This window comes from Haplochromis burtoni, unplaced genomic scaffold (genome assembly GCF_018398535.1).
Source record: "Haplochromis burtoni strain Fernald_Lab_line unplaced genomic scaffold, NCSU_Asbu1 Contig_145, whole genome shotgun sequence".
Lineage (NCBI taxonomy): Eukaryota > Metazoa > Chordata > Actinopteri > Cichliformes > Cichlidae > Haplochromis > Haplochromis burtoni.
Genome location: NW_024582506.1, coordinates 286716 through 309444, shown reverse-complemented (window position 1 = coordinate 309444; position 22729 = coordinate 286716). Strand labels below are relative to the sequence as shown.

At 41.1% G+C, this 22729-nt stretch overlaps 1 protein-coding gene across 1 annotated transcript; it reads right to left on the bottom strand.

Moving 5' to 3' along the window:
• Nucleotides 1–1130: 1130 nt before the first annotated feature.
• hsd17b12a (hydroxysteroid (17-beta) dehydrogenase 12a) lies at nucleotides 1131–19285 on the bottom strand. Its single transcript, XM_042224664.1, has 11 exons — nucleotides 18973–19285; nucleotides 9619–9665; nucleotides 8284–8359; nucleotides 6417–6524; nucleotides 5456–5520; nucleotides 5221–5265; nucleotides 4753–4787; nucleotides 3811–3892; nucleotides 3579–3644; nucleotides 2715–2864; nucleotides 1131–2569 (listed from the first exon to the last, which is right to left on the bottom strand). The coding sequence occupies exons 1-11, from the start codon at nucleotides 19139–19141 to the stop codon at nucleotides 2429–2431; spliced, it is 984 nt and encodes a 327-aa protein (XP_042080598.1). The 5' UTR covers nucleotides 19142–19285; the 3' UTR covers nucleotides 1131–2428.
• Nucleotides 19286–22729: the final 3444 nt, after the last annotated feature.

The window sequence follows — 22729 nt, the reverse complement described above, 5'->3', positions numbered from 1 at the left end:
TGAAACTATAGTTCCGTCTCTAGCTCTCCTCTCTCACTCTCTTTTTTTTAAATATATTTTTAGCACAATTTAATGTGAACTATGTCACGAATAAAACTAATAATACCTTTTTGTAGAACACCACATAAAAGTGAACGTATATTAACACATGGACACAATGAACGTTTCTAGACAGTGAGAATTAACAATTTAAATAAATCATTTTAATTAGTGACCATCATTCATTAGAATATCCAAATGGTGCAGGTGAAGGCAAGACAGTTGTCAATTAATAAGCTTCCCTTTTCAAGCTTAATAAGATTGGGCTTCAAAATGTTTTTAGGATAAGGCTTGATTAGGGGACTCTGGACAATGCTTTAGGCATTAGACTTTCCAGGATATTCTGAGCCTGTCCACTTTTCATTCTCCTTACAGGGATTCCCGTTGCATGCCTCCAAGAGATCCGTGTTCCTGAACTTAAGTTACTGGCACATGATTTTTCCAGGGTCCATTCTTTCCTCTAATCATATTAAGAATTTGCTCATAGGGAGCACATATTTGGTAATATGATTGTAGGGTTTCTCTTTGTAATATTATTTAACAATTGCTAATAACTTGTTATTTGGTGCTATATAATTAAACTGAATTTCCCCAAGTCTGGCAATTAAATTTGATACATCAAGAAATAAAGACTTTTATATTGTGATTTCTTATCACAGATTTTTAAAGTCGTTAATAATCTGCAAGACCAAACACCAGGCAAGACACTGTGCTATCTGCTAAAGCTTTTATTAACAAACAGTAGAAAAGACAAGTTGCAATCGGCAAGATAAATGTAAACAGTGCATTTTGATGTAAATATTCCAGTTTGGATCTCTACGAAATAAATGGCGCTAGAAAAGCCACTTAGTTGAGGTACAGCTCAATATGGGGACTGATTTGGGAAATAAAGAGAAACAGTTCCCCCATTTTCACAGCCAACATTTGGTGTCATGTGAACCAGTCTTCATGTAAAAAATGTTCCACTTTGTCATTTCAACTCTAACTGGATGTAAATTTGCCACACAATGAATGATCTATCCAACATAATCAGATTTAAAAAAAAAAAAAAAAAAAAAAAAAAAAAAAAAAAAAAAAAAAAAAAAAAAAAAAAAACAGTGGAAAAAACAAACAAACAAAAAAACCAACAAAAAAACTGATTAGAGTAGTAAGAAAAAGAACAATTCAGTAGTTCCTTTGGACGTAGCATCAGTTAACATCCTTTCATAATAAATGGAACCATTAAGCACCCGTTCACAAAATCAGACCATTTCCATCATTAATGCCAGAAGAAAGGCACTTAACCATCAGATGCTTTGGCTTAGAACAAATATTACACTGATGCAATTAAAAACCCACCACAAAGTGTCATTTTAAACATTCAATCAGAAGAAAAAAAAAAGAAAGAAAGAAAAGAAAGAAAGAAAGAAAAGGAGGCAACATAAGATGAGCTCAGTGGTGCAAATAAACTGGCACAACAGAAAGCAGGCACTGCCATCATTTAACAGCTCAATGATTTGTAAATAGAACTAAGTTAAAAATTTGTTGTTTTTTTTAAAGTCAGAGTTTGGCTTCTGTGTTCATACAAATATAAAATAAATAGATCATAAATACCGTTCAGCCACAACATTTAAACCACCAAGTAAGGTGAATAAATTTGATTATTTTTCCACAATATAAATTTTAAACATTTATGCAGACCGAGCATACCCCTAAGGCCCCTAAAGCAAGACTGTGCGTCCTGCCATAATACATAAACCTGCTCAGGAAAAGTTCAAGGAATACAGCAGAGTCCAGGATATAGACTCGGCCTTCAAATTCCCCAGATCCTTATCTGAATGAGCATTCATGGTTTATGCCAGAAAGACTGACACAGACGCACCAGTCCTCAACCCACAGCACCAAATAATCTGCTGCAAACAATTCAGTGGTCCCATGTCCATGCAGACAGTCTGGAGCAGTTTTAACAGCACAAGATATACCTAATCAATTTTCAGCAAGTCGTTTTAATGTTGTGGCTGATTGGTGTAGCCTATAAATGTATATAAAAAGATGCCCACCACCATTTTCCACTGCTTACAACAGCAGGGTTAACAAATCCCTCTGTTTTTGGCTGTATCATTTCCACCATCAGTGTCAGTGACTAATATCAATGTCCTTTTCCAAAAGCAGCATTTTATCCTCATTTCACTTCCAAGCTTCTTTGGTCATGTCTGCCCAGATAAATATAAGGATAGAAGGTTGCAGTTTTAGTCAGAGCCACATGTGCCCTGATGTGCAAATTTACTGTAGGCACAAAAGGTGAAATCTCAGGCAACCCTGGCGGATAAATCATACACATTCCCCTCTTCCTTAAATGCTGCAGTGGGTCACAACAATGTGGCTGCTGGCAGCGTCATCAGCCACAGTCCTATTCAGTTTTCAAACTCTGTCCGTTCTTCTGCTCTCGCAGTTTCCTCCTCCGCAGGTATCCCGTACGCTGCAGGCGGTTCATTGTGGCTCCCAGGAAGATAACAATGCTGGTTGGAACCAGCTTGGTGGTCACCCAGCCCTGGATTCACAATTAAAATGAATTTAAACTGCAACTTTAAAATGTGTTCAGCATTCAAGCTTTTCAATAAGAATTATTCATTTGGGCCCCAACATTTTGCACATCTATTAACATTACTAATTTTGTTGAGGTTGCCATCTCTTACCATGACAGCATGAGGGAAGTAGCCATTGGTCTGGCTTTGCAGACCCACAGTGGCGAGCTCAGCTGCTACATAGCGCTCTGGGGTGGGCTTGTCCAAGGTGGGTTTCTTGATACGAGTCATTTTAGTGACCACAAAGAAGGGGAGCACGCTCTGCAGGAGCAAGAAAAAAAAAAAAAAGAAAAAAAAAAGGAAGCAGCAAGCTTAGAAAATATGCAAAGCACTCCCAGCAGACTGTTTAAATCACGAAAGCTAAACTAACTTCGGGTAAGCCATATCTAATATGTAACATGCTCTTTAACCCCAAAGACAAAATCTTTGCTGTAAAGTGAGGATTTGGAATGCAAGGAAAAAACAAAAGGCAGACCCTGAACTTTGTGTTATACTCAAACTCCTATACCTGGTCCAACCACAAGGTGGCACATGAGTGAAGACTACAGAGTTCTAAAAACAGAACAAACCAGCTTTATGTGGAACATCAGGTTTAAAAAAAAATGCTTCTCATTAAAAGCAGAACACTTCTGTGTGTTCATTTCATTACTCCTTCAATGAAGACTCTTTGAAAAAAGATGTTTAACTTTGTTATTAAAAACCTAAGTGCATTAAGATTTCCAAAACTTGCAAGATTCTGTTTCAAGAATAGGGCTGACTGACTTTGGTCTAACAGCCACTCCAGTCTTTACTTTGTGTCCAAAAGAGTGAAGTCCAGAAAAGCTTTTAATGACCTTTACATGATTTTGTACAACATTTTTAAAAGTTAATGTGCACACACGCTGACAAATAATGAAAGCTCCTAGTTAGTCTCTCATAGATCATAGACTCATATCCAGGCTTCAATGATTGTCATGTTTCTCAGACTCTACTTACCTGGATGAGGATCCCCTGACGTCTGTACTCCTCCTGAAGGCCACGAGAGAAGAAATCCACAAACGCCTGCACGAATGAAAGATCGCCAAAATTACTAAGACAGTCCAAAATATACAAACAAACAAAAAAAAGAAAAGAAAAGAAAAAGAAAAAAGAAAAGTTTGTGGTCATCTTCTCATTTCCTAGAAAAGAAGTCTTGCCTCTTTAGAAGTGCCAAACACACTGTACATACCTTAGTCGCAGAGTAGACAGTGAGCAGAGGCAATGGGTACATGCCACTGGCAGAGGAGATGTTTAGGATAACACCTTTGGACCTGGGGAAAGCACAGGAAGGTAGATGTTGAACTTATTTTGTATGTGAAATGAAGATGGCTCTTTTTGGGCTACAGCACACAGAGATCATCAAGTTCCAGGAACAATCATCACTTAAAATTACACATTACAGGGTTGATTTTTACTTGCATATTTGCCACATCAAAACAAACAAGCAAACAAAGCCTAAGTCAAACCTGGAATTTCAGTATCATGACAATCCTACATTAAAAAGCTTTCCTGAAACATTGATCACAGATCAATGGCTACACTTTAAGACCTTATTTTTAACCATCAAATCCACAGAATAAGATTTTTACCCATGGAAGCCCTGTGTCTATGCATGCTTATTGCACCGACAATTACAAAGTGATACTGCGCACACACAGACACACACACACACACACACACACACTCTAAAACAGTGTGGTAGTGGCTGTTTGCGTTGCCATGGCAGCCGGTTGCTGCAGTGATGTAGTGGAGACGCTCCAGCCTCACACGGCACCAAATGTGCCTGCACTACCATTGGCTGGCAGGAATCACATGGGAACGCAGCAGCCAATCGGGTGGGAAGAGCACTTTGTGTGAATTGAAAGCTTGTCAGCATTGCGAACAAAGGAGGAGAGGGAAAGAGATGCAGTCATGGAAAATGCTAGGTGAAGATTTCTTGTCCCCCCCCCAAAAAAGAGCCATCTTTTGTTACAGTCATCTCCTAAATACCGTTCTTAAAGAAAAGGGTGGAGGGGTGTTGTTAAATATAAAGATTCCCTGAGTAGCTCGGTGCCACCATCCATCATCTACTACAGGAATATTTTGACTGCAGTAATGTCGCAAAACATGGAAGCCCCATCATATAACTCACCTCTCACACATTCTTGGTAGCACAAGACGGGTCATCTAAAAAAATAATAACACAAGTTCAGTGAAAAATCAAAGACAATGACAACTTAGAAGGGGGGGGGGGGCAAAACAGAGGATAGACTTTTATTTAAAAAGAAATACTAAAAGTAGGGAGAGAGAAATAGAGAGAGAGAGAGAGAGAGAGAGAGATGCGTGGGTGGTGAGCACAGACAGCGTTGGTGTAGTTCACCGTTGCTTTGGGAACAACTGAGACACTGCAGGTACCATGGTAGGAACAGCAGAAGAGGAAAATGAAAATGAAGAGAACAATGACAACAGGGGGAAATAAAGCCTGAGCCATACAAAAACTAATCCAAGCCAAAACAAACAAACAAACCCCAAAACACCAAGTACATGCATAAGTGTATGTAGTTTGCAATCACTGGGCTCAATCCATTCGGAAATTTTTTTCAGACAGAAACACACTTACCTGGCATACTGAGGTCATGTTGACGTTGATCATATTTGTGATGAACTAAAAAAAAAAAGAAAAAAGAAAAAAAAAAAGCACCACTTGTGTTGATTGCCTGCTCTTAGTTGTAGAAACAAATACTTAGTATGTCTTAAACGAGCAGGAAAGACTAAAAATACTGGGACTTTACACTTGCAATCACAGAAAACATGCAATAACTTAAAGTTCCCATCTTTAAGTAAAGATTACTCACGTTATCCAGATCAGGAATGTGGAGGTAGTACTCCGGGTAGGGGTAAGACACACCAACATTGTTAACTGTTAATGACAAAAGGGGAGCAATCATCAATTATTCTGCTATTTTAATTCAATTACATATAGCTGGAGAACTGGAACCACCTCAATTATTCACCACTAGGTGGCAGCAAAAGCAAAAAAGGTAGAAACGGGCATTCAACTCCACAGTAGACACAGCCACACCTTGTAACCAGTAGAGCACAACTGGTATCATAAAAAGAACAAAGGGTTCCTTAAATGTAAAGCTGAAAATGACAGTGTGAATTCTGGAGCCTAAGCAATAAAGGGAGGAAAAAAAAAAAAAAAAGAAAAAAAAACAAAAAAACAAAAAATAAAACAGCTGAACCAAAAGTGCATCTATAAATATGTAACATGCCTTGAGATGTCAGTTTAAAAACACTTGTTTTGTGAAACACATGAAGATTAATCTCAGGACAAACAAAAGAAAGGTGGAATATATGAAACGAGTCCTTGACTAAATTATTATGAAACTATGCTGAAGAGGACCCAACACCGCTAAACACGACTGAAAAGCAAGTACAAGTCGCCAGCTTTGCCCTTAATGTTAAACTAAAAAAAAGTGCCTAAACCTGCTCTTCAGAAGTATCGAGTTCAGACCAACTTCATTTTTGATTGATTCGCACATGCATGAATGAATGAAACATCTGCCTTCACCAAAATCTTCAATATCAAGTTCAAATTCTATAATAAGCACGGCTTGATGAACATCGCACCCACATGCTAAGGAAGCAATTTATGATGACTGAATGTATATGATAGGGGAATGTCCATTTTTTTGTTGACATCTAAAGAGAAGCCGTGTGAAGTTGTCTACAGTAAAGTGAAGATCAAGGAAGCCTCTTAATGCTGTCCTCATCAAAAGGTAAAGAAGAAGAAAAGCTGCAGTCAGCCCTTACCAAGAACTCCAATCTCCAGACCAGCCAGACCTTCCTCAATCTTCGAGTAGATGTCAGTCTTGCCAAAGTCAACAGCAATAGTCCTGGTCTCCACTTTAAACTGCTCCTCTGTGAAGCAGACACACGTTTCAGTTATTCATAGTTAGTGATATTTAGGAATGGAAGCATAACCCCCCAGAACCCAAAACCATAAAAAAAAAAAAAAATAATATATCAAATTTGTATTGAACAAGTGACAACAGTTTAAAAAAAAAAAAAAAAAAAAAAAAAAAAAAAAAAAAAAAAAAAAAAAAGGCAAGGAGGATGCATGACTTAGGTTTTGTTTAAAAGCATTCATGCAAGTGGGTGATGCCTTCACGTCAAATATTCATATTATGTCTCACAAATGATCCAGGACTTTGTTTAAAAGCTCATTACACGGCTCAACAACAGTGCAGCCCTGTGTCTCAAAACCTTCAAATGAACGTAGATAGCAGCATGAAACCACTCTGTGACGGATCAACTGCAGAGGGCACTGTGCACCAACAAACCAGCCTGCTGGTCTCCCCCTCCGTCATGCACCCTCCCCTCCATTCCTTCGTCATGTTTGACGTGCCTGCTGCAATTAGAATTTTGTCCAAAGACTCGTTTAGCTGATAGGCGGCCAAGGGAGTTACAAGAGGAAAATTCCTCTGATGTGCCTTGGCCAAAACCAGTAGTGTGTCAGTGTGTGTGCAGTCAGACTTGAGACGAGATTTACAGGGGGAAGAGAAAAAAAAAAAAAAAAAGAAGCAGAGGGCCTCTCTGAAAAATGTTTATCGACTTCAGATTATCATTAGCCATCATAGCTACTGTCAGTGAGATTGCTAAACGCGGCTGGTGATGTGGTGATGAAGCACAAATATTAATTCACTGATTGCTGAACGGGATAAGTAATTTGACGTGGTTGATGAGTGCCATCGAGAGTCAAATGAAATGACTGCAGTAGGAGAGGAAGAAGAAAAAAAACAAAAACCCCTGACGATAGGTGGGACAGGGTGGGTTGTCTTGGTTACATGTTAAGGAGGGACATTTTTGTCAGATTAATCGTGAGGGAGGAGTGCCAGAGTTTGGCACGCTGCACCCTGCTCGTGACTACCCATCAGCCCCCTCTGTGGACTTTAAGCACGACAGGGGAAATTGCGCTGTGGGAGACGTCAGAGACATGGAAAGAGAGTTGCAGAGAGGACACCATTAAACAGCAAAAGGGGTGGGGGTCTCTGTTTAGATCTGGCAACTGGACAAAATAGGAGAGGACAAAAGTTTTTATCCACCCACACCCAAAATCATACGGACACTCATTTACCATTCATCATGTACTCAAATATGGGGAAACCTCATCCGTGTGAAACATATTGCAACAGGAATACGTTTGAGAGTTTCCTCAATCAGGCCAGATATTTGAGCCGTCAGCCTTAATCCACAAAGGAAATAAAACACACCCTGCTCTGTGTGCTTACAAGTTGGTCAGTGTTGTAGCAGAGTAAACCTTGAGTTGGCAGGGTGCACAAAGCGTGATATAGCGGGATTTGGAGAACAAATCTAAATAGTGAAACTGCTCTCAACAATGCTACAGTCTGTAAAACAAATTCTTTTGAATATGCACACTAGTACCTTCCCCAACAAAGTGAAACATTTCAGATCTTTTTGTTTTAAAATAAGTAAACTTTCTGGCTAAAGTCCAACTCCTCATTTTCAATATCTAAACACTTGAGGAAAGGAAATCCTGTAGCTGACAGGCAGCACTGCACTGTCATACACGCATCCTCATCATCCCACTCGCTGTGCTCTCAACCCTGAACAGGTTGAAGAGACAAATACACACACGCACACTTTTATGCACGCTTACCAATTGACCTGGCCACATCATCCAGCTTCTCCTGAGAACGACTGATCAACATCATGGCAAATCCTCGACGAGCCAACTAGAGCACAAAAAACAGTTAGTGACACAAGTTCAACCATACTTTCAACACACAGAGGACAATGTCACAGTAGGTAACAAGCCATTAGCTGTAAATGTTTGTTCTGTAGCATTGCAGATGAATGCAACAGATTTTGTTAGTCTATTATATTCTTTCATTCAAGATCATCTTCTCAAACCTGTCATCATTGCTTCCACAGCAGCTTTTTAATGTCACTCTCCGGAAATTCTGTTTGTAAAACCACTTTCACTGCGCACAGTGATTTCTTGGCACACAAACATGTGCAGAGTACACAACCTTGCTTTAAATAAATTTAAGGTGGAGGATTGTTGCTGGTGATCAGAACTTCAACCATGAGCAAAAGGTTTTCAGCTGAAGAACCCACAGAGTTTCCAAGAGTTCAGATAACAAATCAGGTCGGAACAGCCTTTAAACAGCAGTAATTTGGACTGCTGTGACTACAACTGTGTACCACACAAAGCTTAGAAGGCAAATTTGTGTTTTACAATATAATAATTTTTCAAAGAAGGAAACCCAGCATACAAAAATAATGCAAAAAGTATCCAGTACAAAGACTCAAACTTTCATATATGAACACATTTGTTCTGTCAACTGTGTTGTGGAAATCCTTCCAACTAAAAAGGCTTTAGACCAGCGATTGTGACAATTCAGATCTTTGTCCTGTTGACCACTTATGTTGTTTGTTGCTTCTATAGCACAGGTCGAGCCCTTGGAATGAATCCGGTGTGCATCTCATTGTTTTGAACCGATACACAAATAAAGTGGCATTTCTATCAAGTGCTTGTGCACAATTACCAATATACCTAAACATTTAAGGAACAAAATGCTGCCCATCACTGCATGACAAACAACAAGACGCATTGTAGCCCTAACAGTACGAGTCAAAGGCTCTACATGACCATGATACAGCCGGATCTCCCACTCTGTTATGTGCGAAGACATGTGGCAGGGTAGCCCCTATTCAACGTGTGGCTGTTACCTTGTACAGCACAATAAGAGAAGATGTGTGTGTGTGTGTGATGTGGCTGTGTGTGCTGTGTGTGTTGAGTGTGTGTGTAGTGTGTGATGTAGTGTGTGTGATGTGTGAGAGAGAGGAGAGGACTTTCACATGTTAATAGGCCTAAGAGCTCTCCCCTATGAGTGTACATGGTGTATATGTATATACACACACACACATGTGCATGAGTCATAGATTTTCAGTGAAAGAAATGAAATAAATAAGGGTTCGGGAGCCTCACCTCCTCCGCATAGGATTTCCCGATTCCATCTGTGGCTCCTGTCACAACTGTAGAGAAACAGAAGCCAGGATTCAGTACAGATTCTCTTGAGACAGTGACAAACCAAGGCCGGGGTCAAGTTGAATTGTATTCAAATAATGAGGAAGACTTCAGGACTGAAATAACTAGTTCCCCAATCTAGGTAAACTAAATTGAATGAGCCACAATACATCATCAGAAGCAGCAGGTGACTGCAAAACGGAGTCAGTCTGTCACCATCTTATCGGACGTCATCTCTGCATGTCAATCTCTGAACGACATGTACATAAGTCTGATCTATGTGGCAGACACGCCCTACAATACTATTCACCTGCCGTTTAGGGAGGCCTTGCTTTAAGTTCTATGACGACAGCTTTTCCGATAAGTCAAGTCCATTTTGACTTAAATACTCACAGATTTTCAAATTAAGAGTATATGCACAAGGGGTGCATATATTGCAAATTGTAGGTGAAAGCAGCAAAAATGAAATGGTTTGGCAACAGCAGAGAGGATCAACAAAAAAAAAAAAAAAAAAAAAAAAAAAAAAAAAAAAAAAAAAAAAAAAAAAAAAAAATTAATGAAGAAATGCCAAAAACACAAGGAGACCACAATGCAGAGATTGAGGCTGATGTTAGAGTGAGTTTTCCCCTCACCTTGCAAAGCAAACTGTTATTTTTAAACCTTCACTGCCCATCAACCCCAGCCTCTGCTTGACTGATAGAGGATTGTGGGGAGAAGGGAAGGGGGGAAGAAGGAAAAAAAAAAAAGAAAAAAAAAAGAAAAAAGAAAAAAGGCTGTGAGAGTGTGAGGGGTACTTACAAATATACAAGCACATAGTTGTAAATCATTAATATAATAGGAAGGCATGATGAAAGATTAATGGAGGCACAGGACATTCTCTGGCATAGAGCTGGGAAAAAAAAGACAAGATGAGAGAGGGGATGCAGAGAGGAGGGAGCGATGACGAACATAGAGCAGGAGAAAGAGGAGGGGGAAGTGGGGTAGGGAGAGTGGCAGTGGTGGGGAGGGAGAGGAGGGATCCTAGGGGTGGCTAAAAATAGAACAGGAGTGAAGCAAGAGAGCGACTGAGTGAAGGAGAAAGACACGGAATAGGGATTGCGGTGGAGGAGAGGGAGATGGGGAGGGTAGAGGGGATAAAGGGGAGTGAAAGGAGTGAGAGAGAGTAGCACAAAGTCGGAAGTGAAAAAGATCCCTGGTTATTTTTAAACGTCCCCCCTATGTTACGAATGAAATGCTCCTAGCAGAAAAGCTTCAATGGGCATGGGATGTACCAAATCAGGCTCTTGATGCAGATGCAGGTGGCAGCTTAAAAAGGCAACAAGACAGCCACTGCAAGGTAAAAATGTCTATAAAAATATATTTTGTGGTACATTCTGAAACAGATGGGGTTTATTTCCTGTGAGCTACAGGCCTTATTCTTTTAAATAAAGCCATAAACGCACAATATAACAGTAAGTGAAAACATCATCCTTCCATGAGACGTGCTTAGCGAGAACTGGATCAGCAGCCTCTTTCCTGATGACCTTCATGTGAGTTTTGATCTTAGCTCTCATCTGTTCAAGTATAATGAACTCAAACAAAGATGAGTGTGAAACTATTTTAGATGACAGAAATGAGCACAGCTGGAGTTACAAGGTTGCTGGAGGTAACGGAGAGAGAAAGCTTTTTCTGAAACACCTTGCATCAACATTTGAGGAAAAGCCCTGACTAAAAAGGGGGAAGAGAAAAAAAATAAAAAAAAATAAGGACGACAAACTGATAAGCCATGAAACCAAGAATGACAAGAATGACAGCTGAAACCAAAGTACTAGATGAAACAGTTGAGTTTCAGTACACTGGGGAAAATTCACCCCACAGATGGGCAGCTGGGACACGAATATCATTTTCTTGCATGACTAACCTGCAGATTACACTTGTATGCAGGAATGCATCAAAAATGCAGCAGAAATGCGTACGCATCAACGCTGCTTGAACTTTAACCTGAAAGAAGATCCTGTGCAAGAATACATTTGCATGCCTTACAAATGCGTCATCTTTTGCAACATGACATTACTCATCTGCTCTATCGCTTAGATACATGTGTTCAGGTTATGAATATCAAGCATTTCAAGAATACAAAAACCTTTAACATTTTTTTTCCTGCCCTTAAAACCCATTTGGCCTATCTTCCCTTTGATGAGCAATGATTCTGGAGTTAGAGATTAGAGAGTGGAAACCTAAAGTTTATAATGGCGATGTGATTTGTTTGCTGTACAGGAAAGTGGGAACAAAAAAACCAAAAAAACCCCCAAAACTTTTTTATACTAAAGTCAACAATGAAAGAGAAAAATACTCAGAACTCATCAGAACTCTTTAAGGTCCCCATACTGTGAATTGTGATTTTCCACAGTGCATCAGACAACCAAGTCCACCCTGCACACTTTCCCCAGGCCTTATGCCCCCTCGCCGCACTCTCCAAGTCCTCGTGCTGCACTTATGAATGACTATACTCCTCCCACCCATTATATAATAGGACCATTTTCTCAATAAGCATTTCCTAGGACTGAGTGACAGTCAAATGTGTGTACGTGTGCGTCTTCACCCGTGTGAAGAATGGGGAAGCTAGTACAGTGGGATGACGACACTGTTCTTCTGGTTTTAAGAGATTTTGTGTTTGAGCCATCATAAGTGGAGCTAAGCTGCATAACCTGAAATTTACAAGTATGGAATTATGTACGGAGAACACAATGTTCAAAAGACACAGTTCAGTCAGAGACACCCATGTGCCAGTGGCCCCCCCAGCAGGAGAGAATGGCTCTTACGTGAACAAAAGTGACACACAGATGCAATTTCGCAAGGAAGGATCTACGCAAGCAAGCACGTGAGTGACCGTAACATTGACGCCACACGCTGGCACCATTGTGTGTGCACCACTGCTTCTCATTCAGCTCTGAACCCAGTCCCCCCCAGTGTGTCTTCCCCCACCCCACCCCATTTCAACACCTCAGAAAAAACTGGTGTTGAAATGGGGTGGTCCATCATGTAGGCTTTGATGCGCCCTGACGGGGGCGCGTTTGCACTGCAGCTCTGCTGTGCTTAGTGCTGCACAACATGTCCTGAGGTATTGACATCCCCCCAGCCTTTTCCGTCTCCCTCCCTCCCTCTTCAGCAGTGGAGCAGCCCTGCCACTGCCTGCTCACTATTTCGAGGGTCTAAAAAAAGCAGCAGGAGGAGTAAAAATAGCAGCGCCTGCACTGCCTTGTCTGGGAGCTGCCTGCTTGCCTGCCGCAACACCTGAATACCAACAAGATCCCCCACAACCATTGTCACAACAGCCAGGCTGCTGCTGCATCCCGATCTCTCCAACTGAAGCCCCAACACCAACTAAAGCACTGCAGGCTAGGGGGAAAATAAATAAAACAAAAAGGATATGGTGAGCGGCAGACAAAGAGCACAATGTCTTCATCTCATGATATTTAAAGGATCTTCGGTTTAGACTAACCTGCATTGCATGAGCTGTTATATGAGAGGGTAAGCAGCTGTTAAAGGACAAAGACACAACATCCAATCTTTATTAATATACCGATCATTCACTGGCACAATGAGAGTAAAATAATTAGTTTTTAGGGGTGTTTACCCGCATGGTGTAGTCTTATTTCATCTCAGAAAAATGAACTTGCAGACAGGAGGGCACAACTAAAATAATTCTATAAACTCCCCAGAACCCTCCCCGCCACCAACACCAAACCCCCAATTAAGATTCTCAGTGAGGAGAGACTGCGGTCCTTGTATGCCCCACTCCTGTTACGTACTGTTATGTAATCTGTCGCACCCTAAACTTGCCTATCAACGAGCAGCCCCTCCTATGTCTCAAAAAAAAAAAAAAAAAAAAAAGGGGACGGAGGGAGGGATGCAGCAGAAGAGCCAAAGACAAACCCGCCCCTTCCTCCAAAGTCTACATCCCTTAACCAAAATACCCCTCCCCCCCTATTCTCCATCCCCCCACCCACACAGCTTTAAATAGCAGGGGAGGCAAGTCACATGGTTAATATAAAATAAGCTTGAACAGGGAGAAGAGATGAGGGGAGGGTGGGTGTGAGACAGAGAAGAGAATGTGTATTTCAGAGCTGCCAAAGATAGAAGCAGCATCTATATTTGGGTACAGAGCAAAAAAAAAAAAAAAAAAAAAAAAAAAATAGTCCTGTCCCCCCTCTCCCACCTTCAGTCACATGCCTTGTTTAAAAATCTATTTCTTTTCACACAAGTACTTGGTTTGAGACTAGATGATTTCTGAGCTGGAAAAACTTTGCTCTTTGACCGTGTGCTGCTAAGGCAAGGATTGAATGTGCAGTGTGTTCAGTAAGGAGATTTGTTTTCACCTTTCAGACAAAGCGTAAAGCATGTGTTTAATGGTGTTAGTCCATTGGTACAAGGACAATGAAATAGCATGCTGTACAGAACTAAAGTGAATTACACCCATGCTTCTATTACTTACTAAAAAAGAAAAATGATAACTTTCAACCACTTGTATGCTTGATTACATCTTTAAAACAAGTGTAAATGTAGCAGTTAGTTATGTACCCATCTTCAGAATCTTTATTGTCATTGTCACAAGAACAACGAAATTAAGAATGGTCCCCGATCATTGCATCATCCCTAGCAATATCAAAATATAAATAAAACAATAAAATTCAATAAATAAAATAGATAGAATACTTAAAATACTAATAAGATGTAACAGTAAAACATTCACATACATTCCCACACACATGCTTCAGGCAGTGCATAGATTAACACAAGAGTGGCGTGATGGACATTTTTTGTAGTATTCAGATGTGTTATTGCAGTTGGATAACAGCTGTGTTTGAGTCTATTAGTCCTTGCTCTGATTGCCCTGTACCGTCTGCCTGAGGGTAACAGTTCGAACAGGGAGTGGCCAGGATGTGAGGTGTCTTTTATGATGTTTTGGGCCTTTTTAAAACTTGATACAGTACATTATTGTGCATAGGTACAACCCAGAAAGAATGACACCCAAAATGTTAGCAGTTCATTTCAACAGACACTTAAAACTGAACAAACTGCCTCGCTGGCATGTTGGCTCGCAACCAAATTACTGATGTAACCTGACACGAGGCAGTAAAACCAGCAACAAGAAATATGTTGCTGGTCCAGTACGGTGCTTTCAGATAACAGTTGCTGAACTTCACAATCTCTACATCTTGGTTACGTGTGCATGTCTTAAAATGTCAGTAATCTGGAAGGTGCTGGAGCTTCAGCTAGAAACACTGCAGCCAAATAAATGTAATTCATTCATATTTTAACATTTGGAGGGATTTCTGCTAGTTTTTTTAAAGCTTAAGGGCTTTAAGTGGCAGTTTGAAAGCAGAAATGTTTAGTGGAGCAACAGACAAATTTGTAGTAAAGTTGTCTAAGTTCTAGAGACGCCAAACAATCATGCAAGAATACAACTGTCAGAATTTAGTCGCAAATGGATCCAAAATACAGATAATATACAAAGAAAGGATCAGATGTTTAACTGCTCTTCTATGAGCCTCAGTTATTGAAACCCCAATACATTAATTTTCAAGTGATGCAGAATTGTGAAACAAAAATAAAACTGAAGCCAACATACTCAGAGGAATATACTGTAGCTATAAACAGACCCACTTGCTGTATGGGGAGCTGGGTGAAATGAAGTGAGGTGGGGGGGGTTGAGATGAGGAAGATGCAGAGGATTTTTCTCTGCCCCTTTTTTTTTTTTTTAAACCCAACATCCCTGGCTCAGGCACGTGTCACAGAGCGTGTTCATCACATGAACAGCAGTGTTCTCCTCTCCGCCCACACACACAAAGCAGTAAGGGAAGGCACATTCACAAGGATAAAGTGGAGACCCTGCCTCAGTTGAAACGCACACACAGAGCTGGCTTTCATTCACACATGTGGATGGTTTTTTTTTTTTAACATGAATGAAGCCTTATGTCTATTCACAAAAAATGCACTGAAGATTACTCTCCCATAATAATCAGCACTGAAACTCTGGTTTGCCTGCTGGGTCTGTTGATAAACTCGCAATCCCTGGTTTATTCTCTGAGCCGAACTGAGCAAAATTCTTGCATAAGTGCTGACCCAAGCCTTTGTCACTCATGTGCTGAGCTGATGAATGGCTGCATCCTTCTTATATAATGGGACCATTTTCCTCAATAAACTCTGCTGTCAAGGGAATTGGGGGAACAGGGCTGGAGGGGTGGATTCCAGGGCACATGTAACATCACTATGCTCCCCACCTTTGCTTTAACAAAAAACAAAAAAAAGGGGGGGGGGCATGTCTTTGGTTCAGTTTATTTCCCTGTATCTACACACATGCAACAGGACCGACACCAGCTCCCTTACATAATACAGGATGCTGGGGGCTAAGACTGGAGGAGGGAGCACGGAGCAGAAAAACCAGAAAACCGAGGGCTGCTGCATGTTAGACTGGAAAGCTTCCCTACTGGAACTGAAAGCAATGCTAAATGCTAAACAATTTGATAACATTATACCACCAAATATTAAATCCTTTAAACTGTTATCAAATGCCTGAAAGGCAGATTTGTGCAATATGCCCCCCCATGAATCCACAAATAATCTTAAAAAGCTGCTAAATAAAAATAAATAAAAGGGCAATTAAATGTAAATTTCAAATGTCTTTTAGAGAGCTGCCATTCTTTTGCTGAATATCTTTAACAGAACTGAGCTGTAGAGATGGTTCAGACTGGCAGGGGATGGGGAGGGTGAGTATGTGAAAACAGTGCAATAGAGAGGCTGGGGAAGCCGCCTTGACTCATACTGCAGCGCTGCTGTTCAGCCACTAGGAGTCCCATCCACTAAGGGGAAGACCACTGGCAGAGGAACTCCTGAGAAATCCCTGCTCTGCTCTGCATATGAGAGCAGCAGAGTTTTAGCCCAACACCGACAGCGTGTACAGTGATTACGAGGAAACAAAAACTTACAAACTAATATCTGAATATAAGGGGAAGCAAGTTCTTCACCTAAACCTACCTTCAAACGTTGAAACTCGTTTCAGCAGGAAATACTAGTCGCCTCCTCTGAGATTTTTATAGAAAGCAAGCCCGTTCTAGAAATATGCATCTAAAATAAAGTACAATGACCCCCTCCCCCACCAAATACAACTTCACGTACGTTTAAGAAGCTATACGTTTAAATTGCATTTCTGATCAAATACTTCAGTTCAGTTTCAAATGTGTTCTTAGACAAAGAAACTGTATATGACAGACGGAATATTCACTGTCATTAGTAAATAGAAACTCTAAATTCTCTAAAATGATAAAAGTTATAAATTCAGAGGACATATTGTTCTTGTAGGAAACTAAAACTGAACAGCACTACAGATTAAATTCATGCTGCCCAACTGCAAAGGGTATAAATAAATAGTGATTTCCCACACTATCCAATAGCTGGAAGGAGGAGGACTTGTTGCAACAAGGATCTCTGAAAGGTGGGGACCGGTAGTAAAACGATGTATCGTGCATGCGTTAAAGAAACCAGACCACTGCCTAAACTGGCCAAACCTGCACATCTGGTGTAACCGGCGGAGGCGCACGCCTCATCCCGATCACACATGCCCCCACCTCTCCTAACGCGCACACCTGTTTTCGTCCTGCCATCTCCGACCGTTGTGATTGGAAACGTACGCCAGACTTGTCAGACTGGTGGCACCAATTGGTTTCAGGGAGTGGCATGTTCACATCTTACGTAAAGCGTAAGAGAAGAACAAATTTGACGGAGTGGGAAAGTTCCGTAAGAATCCTTTCCAGAAAAAAAAAAAAAAAAGATCCATGTAATCTTCTAGTTTAGAGCATCCTTTACGCCCCTAACTCAGGAGCTTTACAAATAACGAAGATCACATTTATTTGAAACGCACACAAAATGGGCTGTGCTAGAATAAAACTGTATAATGAAACATTCGAGGTAAATAAAAATGCAGGAAAAAGATTAATGCGAAGTTTAGTGCTGCACTTGATAACATACTGTGGGTGGGTGGGATGACGTGAAGGTGGCATTCCTATATGGCCAAAGGATGACGAAGCGATGAACAAGCGCATGACTCATCGGTGTGCACCGACATTCCTCCGCATATTCCATCAGAATCACTTAAAAACGTGCATTAGTCGTTCTTAAAGGCATCCTACCGCCCTACCTTTGCGTCATACATTTCAGCCCCTCTAATGGCGCAAAGGGCCTCAATTAAACATACATTTTACAAAACTGACGGTTTCGTCAAGAAGTGCGCCACAATGTACAGATAAACATCTGTGTGACTGAAAGAAAAAGGAAAACAAGCATTTATATTATCCGCCTGGCTTTTGGAGAGGAAGGGGGTAGAATATCCACCTATCCCGACGCGAAAGAGAGCGCCTGCCAAACTGCGCAGCAAGACGCTCCAGACGCAGCAGTCTTCTCCAAACAGGGACTAGAGAAGTGGGTCAAGCCATGGCAGGGCGATTCCTATGAGACAAGTCTCTATCAAACCATAACGCACTTAGGTATGACTCCGAAGTCACTTCCGTTTTGACAAAAACGTTTTTTTTAGTGTAAATTATACAGTCAAATCCAATAATGACACATTAATCTTATGAGAAAGATTTGCAAGGCAAACCGAAGGACAGGACAAGAAGACCCGATTAGTGAGAAACCGGCGACATGAGAAATACAAAAAATGCCGCCAGTATAAATATGCTGTGGAAGGGGAACACATTTTTCAGGCACGTTTCAAGAATTACGGGTAAACCACTGAAAATGACATGCAAGATGATCTAGATGTAGGTCACGTTTTAATTAAGCATATGGGTTTGTCCTACATCATGCGGATGGGTTAATGTGGTTCAGTAGTGCTCCGGCTAAGAGCTCACCCACATAAAACAGCTCTGTGAAAAGTGCGCATAGCCTGCGCAATTTGGCTCCTGGCTCACCAATGTGGGGCATCCCCGCACCGTTCCAAATGTGCTTTGAAAACGCTGACTGGAGCCCTTGGCAGGAGACTGTGTGCTGTGTTTGACGTGAGAAGAAATGAAAACAGTTGGAGGTAATAAGGACCATTATCTTCTCAGTCAATCAGCTGCTTACCTGCGCCTGTTACGCAACACCAGCTTCCCCTTGAATGAATCCACAAAAAAAGAAAAAACGCAGAACGCAGTTTTTTGTGTGCCAAAGTCAAGTTTGCGCTCAATAACCTCATTCTGGTGCTCGAGCCGAGTCCACCTGCCTACTTCTGAGCTGCCCTCTTCGTGACCGTGAATGTGCTGTAGGTGGCTTGGAAATTGATGTGACCCTACTCACCTGCCCATTTGCCTAGCTTCGGAGACAGCAGCTGTCCATTTCCCAAAACCCAGATCCTAAAGCCTGTGAGCAGCCTGTAGAGCAACCACAGCGTCAGGGAGGCCACAGTGAATGCACCGACCCAGAAGAGAGGCGTTTCGGCCCAGCTGATCATTTCCTCAACGTTCATCCAGTTCACGGCAGCGGCTCTCGGTGACTCTGCGTGTGTGTGAGTGTGTATGTGGAGACCTCAATTTTAGGCAATGTGCTCTAATTTCCAAGCCACAACGTGAGAGAGTCCCTTTATAAGGAGGTTGTAGCATCACACACACTCCCCCAACACTTGTCTAGCCTGATTTAAAGTGCACCGCCCACCTCCTACTCTGCACCGCCCTTCCCTGTTCCTCACTGCCTGCAGTAGGTGCCCGTCGACTGATCCAGCCCCTCTATAGGCTCCTTTGCGCGTCAGTCAAAAGCAGAGCTTCCCCCATTCATTCGATTTTCTGTATGAAATGGGGTGGGTCAAAGGGAGACCGGGATGAGGAGTGATTGGACAAACATTACGGCAGCTCCCATCCTGAGTCAGGTATTGGCTCTCACCAGAACAGGTTTGACGGTTTCAGTCAGGATTATGAAACCCTCCAAACCCACGCCTGCGAAAAAAAACTGCCCACACCACTTTATGAATGAAAGGATGCTCTCATTGGTGAAAAATGTGCGCGTCCTCCCGCCCAATGGAGAGCATTTGGACATGCTTTATTGGCTGAAGTGATTGCCAATCAGTGAGGTCAGCCTGTTCCTAGCTAGATCCGAGTTAGTCATCTATTTTAGGTATTCTGTTTGCATCACACTGCTGATAACTACTAAATATGCAGAGATAAGTGTGGCGAAGGGTTTTTTGGTGCCCCGATTAAATTCTTTGTTCCAGATAACTCCGTCACAGACATTTCTGTCGTAACATGCAAAAATGTGCTCCCCAAAAGGGAAGACTACAATGCCCAACCACACTCTTGTTAGCCACACTCTCGCGAGATTGCCCGATCGTAGTAAGTTCCCCATCATCCAAAACATTGAGCAAGGATGAGATGTGTGTGCGCGCGTTACATAAACATTGAGACAGTCGTGTGAATGTTCCGTCGCTTTATTTTATTGTTTTGTCTACATTTTCATACACACAAATGAGCCAGTCATGCTTACAGAGTCCAGATGTTTCACAAGAACAGACTGCCATGATTTTAAGCTCGGCAGTATGTGCTCTGTTTCCCCAACTCCGACCCCGAAAGGCTATTTGCAGCAGCTTTTGGAGTCTCCAGCACACCCATCTGCCGCCATGCTTCCTCTCTCTCTCACACACACGCAAATTAAACGTAAAATTGTGACAAATAAAAGGTCTGCGAGACAAAACGAGGGCTGTCATGTACTCAGCAGAGGGACAAAAGTATACGAATAAGATTGTTTGCTTGTAGACATAATGCAGCTGCTCGTATTCTTTGACAGAAGAGAAGAGATCGAAGTCAACGTGACACTGACGAGAAGGAGCAGCAAGTTGTGTAACAGCTTCAAACAGGGTAAAATTAAGAGTATAGTGACTAGCTGTCTCTCAATCACCCTTACATACAGCAGACATAAAATACATTTACAAATGTCGTGTTAAATTCTCATCTTTTACAAAGTAATCTTTAAAAAACACATGTTTAAAATATTTTTTAATACCGATTTACATCCTGCAACCTCAACACAGCCAATATCACATAGCTGAATTAAATAATAATACATAATAATCAACACACAGGCTCTGACATAAGGCTGTTTATTCAAACAAATATATGCAGGCAATTTCTTAACATTAAAACAATAGACTTAATGTTTAATTTATGTAAGAAAGATAGTAGCATCACATTGTCTTTAAATGAATTTCTAAAATATATATAATTTTATTTATTTTTACTAATGACACACACACACACACATACACAGGCACACGGTCTATCAGATGTTTTGAGAGTCCACAGTCACGTCACGGCCACGTCCTCGCAGTCCAATAGCTAAAAAGAGGGAAAAAGTTAGGATTTAGACGTGCACAATTTCCCCGTGAAAATGTTCACACGTGTCTGTATCTGTAAGACTTTAAACACGCAGAGAAAGTGCACCACACACGCATTTGCATATCAGTTTCCCCACCGACTCTTCACGTGCACGATGTTGGATTATTTTGGCACGTTTAATATTAAATATACCAAAAGGTACAAGCATGTTTTTATTTGTATGTTTCTACCAGCTTGTCACGTAATCACAAATATAACCACAGCTTCGGCTTGTTCCTATTTCAAGGGTTTTATTTTGTGTACATGAAAATTGTACCCACCCCACCCAGTATCGATAACCCTTAGCACCTCTCACCTAAGTCGCACAACACAAAGCACTGCCCATGTTTAAGTTTCTGCCCCGCTCCTCTCACCACACTGGCACACAGTCTTTCGCACACATGATCAGAGCCTATGCTAACCACATTTTACCCCCCACACACCCTAAAGCCACTGTGCACTTTGGCTTCACAGCACCACAAATCCGTTTTTACTCTCACAATATTTTCTTCCCTTCCCTTCAGCATTAGTTTGTCCAGATGTAATCTGCAATATTCCTAAATTGATTATGAAACATGAATTATAAGGGTAGTAACAATTGCTAGAAATTAAGATATATATATATATAGTATATATATATATATATAATCATATTATGAAACATGAATTATAAGGGTAGTAACAATTGCTAGAAATTAAGATATATATATATATATATATATATATATTAAAAAATCCATAACGACACAAAGTTCAGAGTAACGAGTGACGTTGACAAAGTATTAAAAGAGACATCGACGGTCGCTGCTGAAGCTAGGAGCCTTTCATTTCATATTTTAACATGAATATAAGTAGTATTTAAAATATGAAATATTTCTTCTAGCAGTATTTCACTTTATATTTAAATAGCACTGACCAGAATTTAGAAGAGACTCAAACAATGTGTCGAGGTTTCCTTTAATTCTGAGCCCTTTGTGCGTTGCTGTCCACCTCCGTGGTGCTGAAATGCGCACGGCCTAAGACGCACAGAGAGCGTCCTTCAACGGGAACAAAGCTTCATAAAAGTAAACAACTGACCTCTGCTCTACACAGGTCGATCCACGTCTGTCATCAGACATACATTTACCAGACATGACCAGACTAGTCCTGGGATGCCATTTACGCACAGCTGTCCACCCCACAGCGACTATTCCCTGTCCCATTTGTGCCTCTTTACCTGACAATATAACGTCTGTAAAGCAGCACGTTTATTTCAGCCCGAAACACAACTTTTATCACAAGCCTTCCAGCAACACAGCACAGCAAAATGCGGCGTAATTCTCCTTTTACATGCCCCCAATGTTTTCCGTGAAAGTGGCAACACTCAGGACTTATAGAGGACGCAAACGTTCTCTAAAATCTGATCACTCCATTCACAAATATCTGCCCCGAGAGTCATATTCAAAGCCTTAAAAATATATGACAAGAGACACAAATTCAGTGCAACTTCTCTACAATATCATTACCAACTATTATAATTAAGTTTTACATGTTTTGATTTCTTACATACCTGCGGTCCGACGGCGGTAACAAGGTCACAGGATCTTTGAGAATGACCGATAGCATAGTGGCAAATACATATGTACACACACACACACACACACACACACACACACACACACACACACACACACACACACACACACACACACACA